A 13,193-nucleotide genomic window follows, 5' to 3' on the forward strand; every position below is an offset into this window, starting at 1 on the left:
AAACTTATTCATACGCATACATCTCAAACTGATTTATAAGCTGCGCATTACATATTTGCGCAGTAAACTCTAGCCTAAACTAATTGCACATACGACAATTTCGTATCCTAGAACTCCAAACAAAATTGCTCTAGCCCGCTCTTCACATCCAGCCTACTTACATGCTCAAGGGCAGCATCAACGCGATCCTAGGTGTAGCTAAGCTTAGTCTTGTGTCTAGTGTCTAGACAATAAGTAATCCACAAGTGGCAGGCAAAATTTCCAGCTCTACCATCCTTGCAATGTTCATGATTTGTCAACTACTCCCTCCGATCCATAATAAGTGTCTCAGGTTTAGTACATACAACTTCGGAGGGAGTACTTCTCTTTCACTGCTTGTAGCTTGATTTAATAATTGTGGGGTATTGGAAATTTTTCATGCAGATAACAACATTTCTGCAATCTGCAAGCTTGATCGCCATCATCAGTTGAATACTCTTGGTATGCATTTTAATATAGCACTCATTTTTGTGCAAATAGAATGGACTGCTGGACTGGATCCCTTTACTCTCGTGAAGCACACTGCATAATTTCAGTTTTACCCGCGCTGATAATATGAAGAAACAAAAGGTTCACTGGCTGTTGTAGTGAAGAGTAATTTTGAGAAACTAGAAGTACCAACCTCATCAATCTATAAATAACTCTATGCAGTTTTCATATTGGAACTAAAAGAAATTTACCGTGGTAAATATTAGCTAATTTCTGTATAAGATATTCACATTGCTTTATCTCTCCCTGAACTAGTTAATTACTTAATTGTGAATGTTTGCTCTGCCACACTTCTCTCTAAGAATCCAGTTGGTACTATTGGTGATTCTTTGGTCAATGCGAAATCTTTGAAAAAGGTGTTTGTTCTGTCTTTGTTCTACATAAAGTATAACATAAATTCTGGTGGTTTAATTGTGTAGCATTTCTAACGGTTATTTTACCATGCCCTTCAGCTATCCATGTCTCACTGTCAAATAGAAGATATTGGATCTTCTCTTGTTGCATGTGTGGAATTGAAGGAACTTAGGCTTGCTCACAACAAGATCAGTGTACGGACACATGGAGAAATTTTATTTTGTTGTCCTTCTTGCACACTGTTTGCTATCGGTACATGTTAACTTGTCCTTATTTGAACTATGATTTGCAGAAGATTCCATCTGACTTGGCCAAAAATGTCAAAATCTTGAACCTTGATTTGGGAAATAACTTAATTGAGAGGGTATCAGATTTGAAGGTTTGTATCTGATTTAGTTTTCCTACACATTTTTAACAACGTGATTTCCTTAGACTGTTTCAATGATTTGTTTTGTTGTAGGTCCTTGCAGAACTACGCTTCTTGAGGAACCTAAATTTGCAGGGAAATCCTATTGCTGAGAAAGACAGCCTAGTCAAAAAGGTGATTTACCTGGATTTTCTTGAGCAACTCTGAATGTAATTCTTGAGCAACTCTGAATGTTTTCTTCTCTTAGGTTATGAAAACTGTACCTACTTTGCGCATATTCAACGGAAAGCCCATAGAAGCCAGCTCCCAGAATGAGAACTCTAGGAAAGACAGTATGCGGGACAAGGATGGGGATATGCCTGATCATGATACCATTGAGCCTAATACAAAAAAGAAGGATAAAACAAAACAGTCAAAACAAGTGAAGGGCTCTGAAGAACCTACAGCCCAAAATACTCGCCCAGATGTCACCATGGCTTCCCCAATCAAATCTGGACAATTAGATGGTAAGAAAAAGAAAAAAAGATAAGGTAGTCATGGACATGGAGCAGGGCAAGAGCAGCAAACTGAAAAGCAAGGATCATACACCCTCTCTCGATGATGCTGACAGAAAGGCCAAGAGGAAGAAATCTTCCGTCAAAGAAGATAAAGACATGGATGGAATCGATGACACTGAAGTTTCATTTGCAGAATTGATGTTTTCGAGAGAGGGTGGCGGTGCAGACCCAGAGTTGAAGGACAAAATCCAGGGAACTGCTCAGGATAGGAAATTTGTCGGAGGCCTGGTAATCGATCACACCAAGAAGAGGAAGAAGTCCAAAGGCACAGTTCTTGACGCTTCGGATCTCAAGCTGTTATGCTCTTGCCTGAGGTCGGTGCGGGTGGACTGTCAGGAATGGATTAGCAGTGCGTAGTGACTGGTGAGCTTGATAACTGGTGATGCCTGGTTGCTAGAATTATGTTGTAGGCTCTTGTTTCTTTCAACAGTTTTTGGCACCTGAGATCATCAGACGTGCTGCTAAGCTAGGGATGCAAATTTCGAGACTTTTTAACGTCGCTTTTTTAGCACGATTCTTTTTAGCGTCGTGAACAACAAAAGTACGCCTTCCCGCAAAAAGATAAAACAAACCAAAAGTACGGCCATGTATAGAGCCCACAACACTCCTTACATTCGCATCATGTTAATGGGCCGCCATTCCGGCCCAGGCCCAGCTCAATTACTACTGGTACGCTCCCGAGCGAGCGGTTCTCAAAAAATATCTCTCGCAAACTCGGCCTCAATCCTCTCTTCCTTCTTCCTTCCCGGGCGGCCACCATGGGCGGCCGGCGGCGCCACCGGCGTGTCTCCGTCCTACCTCCGCCTCCCCTCCTCCCTCCACGCCACCCCGTGCCCTCTCCCTTCGTCTTCCTCGCGCACGAGGCTCCCACGCCGCGCGCCTCACCCGCTCCTCCGCTCCCTCTCCACCACGACGCCCTCGCTCGCCTGCGCCGCCGCCGCCCCCGACTCCTCCTCCTCCTCCTCCAATTACCGGTACCCGACTCCTCCAGTTAACTTATATTCTAATTCCGCCCTGCTGAGTGAAGTGGATGGCGGTTGGGACGAGGTGTTCGACGGAATGCTTATGCTGCTGCTCAGTACCCGTGTTCTGTTCCCCTCGGAGGCTAGATAGTAGATAGATACTCTGTAGCTGTGGCGCACGCAGAGCATAGATAGAGCTAGAGGTTGGACCGGCTTAACAAATAACAAGGGCAAGGAGCGTGACCAAGAGCGGTGTTTAGCTCTGGCTCACCGGCTTAACAAATAACAAGGGCAAGGAGCGCGTTCAAGAGCGGTGTTTTACTGTTTTTTACATCATGTGGGTCTTTTAGTCCTTAATGGCATCAGCCCGCCAAACCTAGGTTGTCTCTAGCCTTTACATGCACTCTGTTGGAATCAGCTGCTCGCCTACTGATTTTGTCGTATCCGCCTGATGTCCGACGCTTGAAGTAACTGTTTAGTTATTTCCCATTAATGCATACTGCATCTTATTTGTCAGAAGTCATGCATCACTGATGCCACCGTTCAGCGGCCTTATGCTCGACGATGGTTCAAGGTCTAAAAAGCCGTATAAGTGGCAGAGGGTTTTGCTCAAAGTAAGCGGGGAGGCTCTTGCTGGAGATCACACGGAAAACATTGACCCAAAGGTGGGGCTGGTTTTGATGGAGCGCCTTGCCGTCTTTGAATTTAAACCATTGATGTGTGTGCATCATGTGATTAATGTAGTTTGTGTCTTCTGTTGCAGATTACAATGGCTATTGCGAGAGAGGTTGCTTCTGTCACCAAACTAGGTGTAGAGGTGCGTCATTCGTATTGCCTTTTTTTCTTTTATTGGCCACTTATTATTAGATTTACCTTTGTGAACACTGAAACTAATTCATTCCAAAAATACTGAAACCAAATGAAGTGAATGCGAATAGTTATGTTTAGTGGTAGTAATTAAATTGCACTGCCTTCCAAGCAAGCATTCTCATGTTATGTATATATGTTTATCTTGTCTTATTTTAGTACAATCATGTGATGCACTTAAAAAAAAAGAGAGTTCTTGCAGGTTGCTATTGTTGTTGGTGGCGGCAATATCTTCCGTGGGGCCTCTTGGGCTGGATGTAGTGGGCTTGACCGGTCATCTGCGGATTACATTGGGTACGAACAATGTTCCATACATGATTTCTTTTCATGATTAAATCATCTTAAAATCCTGCTATCAGATTTCAAATAGCCTAAAAATAAATTCAAATGCCATTTAGTGTGCTATAAGCCATATAATGAAACAAGAGTTTAGAAAAGCAATATCAGCTCATCTTGGTAGGAGTGTACTTATTACACAATTCATGCCAACGTTCTGGCCAGTTCGATGTTTGTAGTACCATACCTTATTGTGCCCATCACATAAGTCATATTCAAATCTGCTGGAGTGAGTATTTCATCATAGCAATTTTACCAAGTGGTAAATTTACTGCATCTTAAAACCATTTAATCCATGGTTATTTATTGTTCAAAGTTTTATGCTAGCTCAAATCCACCTGTAATTTATGACCTATTATCTGTAAAAAATAAATAAAAAGCATCTTTTTTTTATCTACAAAGACATTGTTTGTTACATGATTGCATGATTTCTCTCTAAAAGTTTTTCCGCAGCTACATCTGACTGTTTTATCTTTTTTCTTTGTAATTCAGTATGATGGCGACTGTCATGAATGCTATATTTCTCCAAGCAACAATGGAGAGCATTGGAATACCGACCCGTGTCCAAACTGCATTCCGTATTTCAGAAGTGGCAGAACCATACATACGCCGAAGAGCAATCAGGCATTTAGAGAAAGGAAGAGTCGTCATATTTGCTGCTGGGACAGGGAACCCATTCTTTACAACTGATACAGCTGCTGCTCTTCGTTGCGCAGAAAGTGAGTTTTTTTTTCCTTTTATCTTCACTATGAAGTATGAACTGCTTTAATTAAAAAAGGCTAGAGAAATATACTTGAAGGGATGTCTATTTTTTCACATTAAAAAAGGGTCCTCAAGGATGCCAGTGCAGCCAAAGTTTTTAAAACAGTATGGCGAGTTGAGGCAACCAACCCCCTTCAAAACATTATAACGCTTAGAAGTAAGTCCATTTTACCCCCCTAAACTATTGGCCAAGTTCAAATTCCACCTTAAACTCTAAAACCGGGCAAAATAGCCCCCTCAACCCTTCACCCCGTTCATCCTCACCCCCCTGACCTGTTTTTCCTTCTTTTCTCTAGTTTTGGGTGCCACGTTGGCCACTTGACCCGGATTGACTGCCACGTTGGCAAAGGGAGAATGGGGCGGGGGTCTTCTTCCTGCTGTTCTCTCTCCCTTTGTCTCCCCGTTCTCTTTTCTTTCCCCAACCCTAGAACGAACAGCAGCTTGGCACCGGTGGCGGGATTTAGTAGGGCGGTGGTGGCTGAAGGCCATTGCGTGGCTAGGCCAGTACCCCCTCCCCCATTCCTCTGTACTGTCCGTCAATCTCTTTGCCCTATTCCTCTGTACTGTTTTTTCCTCCACTATCTCTCAGCAAAGAAATGCATAACAGTGCAGCAGAGAGAAAAAATCAGAGGAGGAGGAGGAGGAGAAGAGCAGTGCAGTAGAGAGAACAGGGTGGGGGAAGAAGACCCGAGCCCTCCTTTTCCCTTTGCCAGGGTGGCAGTCAATCCCGGTCAAATGCCAGCGTGGCACCGAAAACCAGAAAAATATCAGCGTGGCCCCAAACCAGGAAAAAGAAGGGAAAACAGGGTCAGGGGGATGAGGATGTGCGGGATGAGGAGTTGAGGGGTTTAGGCGGAATTTGAACCTGACCAATAGTTGAGGGGGGGAGGGGGGGGGGTAAAATGGACTTACTTCTAACGCTTATGGCGTATGACGAGACGACTTCATGGACACATTCTAACTTAGTATGACAGGCAAATCAAATCACAACACCTACTTAGTATTATAGCAGATTAAATCACAGCATACAGTCACTACCAAATTAAGTCAGACCACACAAGCTAGACTAGGATAACTCTGCAAATACTTCCTCCATCCCATATTAAGTGGCTCAAATTTGCCCAAATATGGATGTATTTATACCTAAAAAGCGTCTAGATACATGGGACGGAAGAACAGAGCAGCTTAGCGGTGGCAACGCTGCAGGCAAAACAAAACAGAGGGAAGACGAGAAGCTCGAGGAGATGGAAAGGAGAAGCTGGCATGGAGGTGGAAGACGGATATCTGCTCCTGAGGGGCCAGCATTGCAGCGCTCGCACAGATCTACAGACATTGGAGCTCGGAGCAGAGGGAGTTACAAAAAAGTACCACATTTGTGGCTAGGGTTCGAGGTCAGGTCAAGATTCCTTTATCGTTTCTAATCAGTACCACTTTGGCGTCATGCGGTAACTAATCACCCTAAGATCGGGATTGGAGCTCTTTGACGCCGAATCTGACAGGCTTGCCCACCTGTCGGGCCAGCGGAGCAAAAACATAACCCTCTCACTGATGTAGTCATAAGCCAAGGGGCAAACAAAAAGAATCATATTCCCCTACCTCTCTCCTCAAGTTCACCGGCGCAACGAGGCCTCGCCGCCAGGGACGGCTCCTCCACGGAGGCCATGTTCTGAGAAGGCGCTGTCGAGTCCCTTGTCCGCGTGCTCGACCCGAGCATCCTGAGCTCATCAAAGGCATGCGAGGTGGCACTCCGCGCCATTGACGCGCTCCGGCTACCATCACCATCACGAGCCTCGAATTCGAATTCCATCGACGCCGTGTTCCTCACCAGCGGTCGAGTCCCTCGTCCGCGTGCTCGACCCGGGCATCCTGTGCTCCTCGAAGGCACGTGAGGTGGCACTTCGCGCCATCGACGCGCTCTGGCTCCCGTCACCATCACGTGGCTCGAATTCGAATTCCATCGACGCCGTGTTCCTCACCCGCGTCCTCTTCTTCCTCCGCAACGGCGACCCATGTTTTTTGAGAGAGTGCAGAGGCGGACTTGGGGGTCGAATTCCCCTAAAGATACCCCAACACCATTCGAAGCCAAGATCACAAACAACACAACCCATTCCACCCAGACTCCGAGTCCCCCCACGTACTCCCTCCTTCGCTCCCTGCTAACACCGGCAGCCATGGACAGTCCGATGTATGAGCTCGCCAATCTTATGGGCAGCATGTTTCAGACACCAACTTTTTGAGTCTCTTTGTTGCCAGAATTAAGCGGCGGCCAGGATAACGGAAGCAACTGGTCAACATGAGCCTAAGCCGCAATCTCAGACCAAATAAGCGGCACCGTGCGCTCAAGTCAGCACACCGCCTCTGCCACGCGGTGTTGGAGGGGCGCGGTGCGGAAGAAGATGCCCACGCGGCGCTCGGGCGTGCAGCGGGGCTGGAGAGCATGCATCCTAGCGAGGATGGTGGCGTTCGAGACCGGGACTGACTGGAGAAGGAGATCGAGTAGCGCCGGTGCACGGCCAGACTTGGGGAAGAAAAGCACGGTTGGAAGCTTGGCCTCCGGCTCCGGTTCAAGGGCGATGCGGCGGAGCAGAGGGATCTGTCGCCTGCGGGCAAGGGGCACGTCGAGTGCGTCTTCGCAGGCGCCGCCGAAACGTGTGGTGCCCAGCCTCATCACGGCCAAGGAGGAGAATTGCAGGGCGGCCATCGAGCCGGCGATTATCATGCCTTAGAGGTACAGGCAACTTTAGCCCGCATGAGGGAGGAGTGGAGCGGCGTCGGCGGCGGGCGGCCGAAGCCGGGATCCCTGTCAGCTATGGATCTTTTTGGTTTGCCCTTTGGCTTATAGCTATATTAGTGGGAGGGTTTGGCTTCTCCCACGTGGCGCCACGATGGCCCGACAGGTGGGCCAGCCTTGTCAGATTCGGCGTCAAAGTGCTCCAATCCCGACCACATAAGCACTTCTGACCACCAACTGAACTTACAAAATAGGGTTGTCATAGGGTGAAGAACATTTTCGTCAAAAAATATTGTGAAGAACATTCAAGGAATTCTTACGTACTATCCCACACATGGCGTACTCGAATTCCATCGACGCCGTGTTCCTCACCACCGTACTCTTCTTCCTTCGCAACGACGACCCATGTTTTTTGAGAGAGTGCAGAAGCGGACTTGTGGGTCGAATTCCCTAAAAATACCCCAACACCATTTGAAGCCCAGATCACGAACAACACAACCCATTCCACCCAGACTCCGAGTCCCCCAAGTACTCCCTCCTCCGCTCCCTGCTAACCCCGGCAGCCATGGACAGTCCGATGTACGAGCTGGCAAATCTTATGGGCACAATGTTTCGGACACCAACTTTTTGAGTCTCTTTGTTGACAGCTTTTATCCAGATACCCTGCTTCGTCTTTGATGTTGTGAACGGAAATTTTTTGTGCTTAGCGACCAGTATTAGAAGAATAAGCGAATTGGGGCTCCAATCCCTGGCAGAATTGAGCGGCAGCCAGGATATCGGAAGCAACTGGTCAACATGAGCCTAAGCCACAATCTCAGCCCTCTTTGTAAGTTGGAGTTGGTGGTCGCCATAAGCACTACCAATCAGATTCGGCGTCGAAGTGCTTATGTGCTGTCATAGTGTGAAGAACATTTTCATGAAAAAAATAGTGTGAAGAACATTCAAGGAATTCTTCCGTACTATCCCACACATGGCGTATTCGAATTCCATCGACGTCGTGTTCCTCACCACCGTACTCTTCTTCCTTCGCAACGACGACCCATGTTTTTTGAGAGAGTGCAGAAGCGGATTTGAGGGTCGAATTCCCTAAAAATACCCCAACACCATTCGAAGCCCAGATCACGAACAACACAACCCATTCCACCCAGACTCCGAGTCCCCCAAGTACTCCCTCCTCCGCTCCCTACTAACCCCGGCAGCCATGGACAGTCTGATGCACGAGCTGGCAAATCTTATGGGCAACATGTTTCGGACACCATCTTTTTGAGTCTCTTTGTTGACAGCTTTTATCCAGATACCTTGCTTCGTCTTTGATGTTGTGAACGGAATTTTTTTGTGCTTAGCGACCAGTATTAGAAGAATATGCGAATTGGGGCTCCAATCCCTGGCAGAATTGACCGGCGGCTAGGATATCGGAAGCAACTGGTCAACATGAGCCTAAGCCACAATCTCAGCCCTCTTTGTAAGTTAGAGTTGGTGGTCGCCATAAGCACTACCGATCAGATTCAGCGTCGAAGTGCTTATGTGCTGTCATAGTGTGAAGAACATTTTCGTCAAAAAATAGTGTGAAGAACATTCAAGGAATTCTTACGTACTATCCCACACGTGGCGTATTCGAATTCCATCGACGCCGTGTTCCTCACCACCGTACTCTTCTTCCTTCGCAACGACGACCCATGTTTTTTGAGAGAGTGCAGAAGCGGACTTGGGGGTCGAATTCCCTAAAAATACCCCAACACCATTCGAAGCTCAGATCACGAACAACACAACCCATTCCACCCAGACTCCGAGCGCCCCAAGTACTCACTCCTCCGCTCCCTGCTAACCCCGGCAGCCATGGACAGTCTGATGTATGAGCTCACAAATCTTTTGGGCAGCATGTTTCGGACACCAACTTTGAGTCTCTTCGTTTCCAGCTTTTATCCAGATACCTGCTTCGTCTTTGATGTTGTTAGGATCGTTGGTTCCCTTTCCCTTTGAGCCGATGCATGGATGATATATCTGCACCAAGTGCCGATGTGCAAGTCAAAACACTCACCGTTCTGCTGGACCCGCTGTTACGCCCATTCCTTGTTTCCGTTCCTCATAAATACTCCGCTCCTAGCCTCTCGTCCCCCGGCCCTCTCCTCCAAATTTGCTTTGCACGTACAAATGTTGTTGTACTAGAGAATACAGAGGAACAAACAATGCTCACTCACTTTTGTAACTGAAGCACACGCGGAGCGGTGAGTAATTGGACTACAAGACTACCCACATAGCCACAAAAGCACTTTTCTAACTTAGAAAAGAGGGATGTCGTAGTGTGAAGAACATTTTCGTCAAAAAATAGTGTGAAGAACATTCAAGGAATTTCTTCATATATTTATTTCCGTGCTCCTTGTAGTGGTGAGTAATTGGATACATGACTACCCGCATAGCCACATAAGCACTTCCGGCCACCAACTCTAACTTACAAACGAGGGATGTCATAGTGTGAAGAACATTTTCATCAAAAAATAGTGCGAAGAACATTCAATGAATTTCTTCATATATTTATTGATGTGCTCCTTGTAGTGGTGAGTAATTGGACTACAGGACTACGCACATGGCCACATAAGCACTTCTCTGTGTTTAGGGGTATAAATTTGAGTAAAATGCACCCGCAGCCACTGTATTTGAGCCGTATTCTCAGTTTAGTCATTGTATTTTGGAAACCAAAAAATACGGTCACTGGATTCGACGATATATCCTAAGTACGGTCATCGTTAGGATTCATACGCATTCATACCTCTCAGTTGACACACAGGCCTGGCGCTTTTGCATGCTGGCCCTTCTCGAAAAACAAAAGCGACATGGCTCGACACGATGCTCTCCATTGCCATCACCTCCGGGATACCGGTGAACATACCCCGTTCATCCATCATCATCCTCCTATTGCCTCCGAATCTCTCATCTCCGCCAGTCCGCCGCCGGCTTTTGCTGTTCCCCCATTCCCTTCCTCGCCAATCGCTCTGCACCGGCTGCCGACGTCGTTTGTCGGGGCACGGCGAGGCGCCACCGTCGCCTACCGCTTGTGGACTGCCCGCCTACGTTTTTGGGCTGCCCCCCTGCCGTTACCGTTTCTGGACTACGCTGGGTGTGGCGAGGATCGAATTCCTTGTGTTTTTGCCGGCGAGAAAACCCTAGCTTAGCTTCATCCTTGGCCTCTGCCGTGCTCCCCTGCAGCCCTGCTCCTCCAGGTCCTTGCTGTCTGTTTTCAGAGTATTCAAGGCTAAGAACACAGGGAACTTGAAAAGGGCGGTAGCTGTCAAAAAAAATTCTTGAAAAGGGCGGCGTCTCCCTGCTCTGCCCCGCCGTCCGCCTCCCCTGCTCAACGGAGACGTCAGGGCGCCACCGAGGCGGTCATCCGACATGTCTGACTGGTATGTTGCTCCCCTTTTGCACCTGTAGCCAATCATTCATTCAGACAATGGTCCGAACAAGTATCCACCGGCCGTGGCTGTTGCCCCGTGGTCTTATTTTCCTGGCAATGTCTGCAGATTCTGATGTTCCATCAAGCTGTTTTTTCTTGTACGAACGATTTAGATTCTGTTCCTTTTGTGCGTCATCATCATCTATCTCCATACCAAGAACATGCTGACGGATCATGGGGACCCATCGGGACTTGAATTCTTGGTCCGACAGCAGCAGGTTGTCAACGTAGGCAGATCGCAGGTGTGACGTGACCAGGTCTCGCAACCTCGCGGGGCTCTACTCCTTCAGCTCAAGCGTAGAAGAGCACCACCGGGCTCACGTCGTCCCAGCTCTGCAGCACCACCTGGTTGATGTACAGGTCGCAGCGCGTGCCCAGGAACTCCGCCGCGCACCACATGGACGCCACGTTGAACGGGTCCAGCGCCATGACGTCCTCGCCGTAGAAGAAGAGCGCGATCACCTCCAGGGCCTCGGAGCCGGCGGGGAAGCTCGCGGGGAGCTCGATGGCGTCGCCAGAGTTGTCCTCCTGCGTCATCGCTTCGCTGAAGTACCGGCATCTGGATGCCAGAGGATCCCTGTGCAGATTGAAGCTCTTGCCGGCGGCCCGCTCACCATTGCCGGTGACCCGGTTTCTATTAGGCACATACGAGAAGGCCATGATGGTGGCTTTTGTTTTTTCTCTGACGACGAAGACGAATGTTGTTTTTTCTCTTAAATTTTGGCTTTGTTTATTTTGCCTTGCACTTATTTCTTGTATCATGCACACAGTCAATGCAGAGGTAGTGCTTAAGGCAACAAATGTTGATGGTGTGTATGATGCGGACCCCAAACATAACCCAGATGCCCGCATTCTTGAGACAGTGAGCTATAATGAGGTGATTTCAAGAGACCTATCAGTTATGGACATGACTGCCGTTACACTATGTCAAGAGAATAACATTCCTGGTACAGGGCGCTATCACTTTGTGAGACTTTTATTGTATTCGATTCTCGATACTAATTTGCATTTTTGCAGTTGTCGTGTTTAACTTGCAAAACCCTGGAAATATTGCGAAAGCTATCGTCGGTGAGAAGGTTGGTACCTTCATAGGCTGCACAAGGAATCAGGGCCGGAATGTGGAGAGTGCACTGGATCAAGAAAGAAGCTTAGTTAATGAGTGGTGAATCAAAGAGCTCTTTGTCTCTCTAGTTGGATTTAGGCTAGATTAGCTATCCAGGTACCCGTTTAATTGTAACATTTGAAGAAGGGAAAACACTCGGGGCAAATTATTTTGCAGAAAACTGCCGTTATGCTGTGTGTATGATAGAAGCTAGGAGTATGTAATAAAATTATTTCGTTATCTAAGGGTCTCCTGTGGCATGTATGATGGCTGTATACATAAAGAAATTTCCGGGCTCCAGGTATTGGTCAGCAATAGAAGATGAGGGTTTCTAGTCTGTTCATACCCTGTTTTCTAATTAATGAGATGATTTTTGGCACCGCCAAAATTGGATCATAAATTGGCAAGTGAGACGAAGTGCTACCATGTGAAACGGATTCATTTCAATTTTTTGGAAACGCCAGCTACTATTTTGAACGGGTTCATTTCAAGACTTTGGAAACCCCAGCTACTATTGTGAACGGATTCATTTTGGATGGTGATGCGGCATCTTACGTGCGGGCCAGGGTGGCCAGTTTCACTGTTAAGAGCCAGAAATGGTGCTTCTTGGAAAAAATCCCAAAAGTTGTGGCACTGCAGACGTAATGATTGTCATTTTGTGATATTTACTATTTTTATTCAATGTGGTTTTCTTGTCATTTTTTTACATTTTATACTTGTTTCTTTTATTCTTATTATTTAGATCTGTAATTATGTTGCAATTGTATTTCTGTGTGCAATTTCCACTTTTTCAAACGACTAGAACACAGAAATTTCAGGCAATTACATTTTTATATGCAGCTATACTTCAATGACGGTTCAAAAGAGATAAGCTAAACATGAGGATTTTCCAATCACATATGCCCAATACGGTCTTTACATACAAACGACATACTGCATTAATATTACATGTACTTTAGTATATCGATACGTCCATATTTAGACAAAAAATAAATTTCAACGAAGCACATTTCTCGAGACAATCTTCTCACACAGACCCACGCATTTTTTTAATTTTTTTGAAAAAACACACTTCGTATTAATTGTCTCAAGTGACCCAAAACCGATGGTTAAGTGTATTTGACACTTTTCCTTACACGTGGGCCTACTTTCAGGTCGCAGCCTATTTACGCATTA

General features: G+C 46.8%; 2 protein-coding genes across 2 annotated transcripts; both read left to right on the forward strand.

The window, feature by feature from the left end:
* The first annotated feature begins 161 nt into the window (after window positions 1-161).
* Window positions 162-2,153, forward strand: LOC104581294 (dynein assembly factor 1, axonemal homolog). Its single transcript, XM_014898685.1, is given in 9 exon segments — window positions 162-192; window positions 424-480; window positions 784-884; window positions 981-1,076; window positions 1,175-1,261; window positions 1,343-1,423; window positions 1,497-1,766; window positions 1,768-2,110; window positions 2,113-2,153. Coding segments are annotated over 9 exon segments (1,107 nt in total).
* A 569-nt stretch (window positions 2,154-2,722) lies between these two features.
* Window positions 2,723-12,360, forward strand: LOC100834404 (uridylate kinase). Its single transcript, XM_014899521.1, has 7 exons — window positions 2,723-2,780; window positions 3,289-3,433; window positions 3,532-3,585; window positions 3,838-3,929; window positions 4,464-4,690; window positions 11,686-11,862; window positions 11,933-12,360. Exons 2-7 carry the CDS (start codon window positions 3,302-3,304, stop codon window positions 12,079-12,081), a joined length of 831 nt encoding a protein of 276 aa, XP_014755007.1. The 5' UTR covers window positions 2,723-2,780; window positions 3,289-3,301; the 3' UTR covers window positions 12,082-12,360.
* Window positions 12,361-13,193: the final 833 nt, after the last annotated feature.

The sequence above is a fragment of the Brachypodium distachyon genome, chromosome 2, assembly GCF_000005505.3.
Source record: "Brachypodium distachyon strain Bd21 chromosome 2, Brachypodium_distachyon_v3.0, whole genome shotgun sequence".
NCBI classification, from domain to species: Eukaryota; Viridiplantae; Streptophyta; class Magnoliopsida; order Poales; family Poaceae; genus Brachypodium; species Brachypodium distachyon.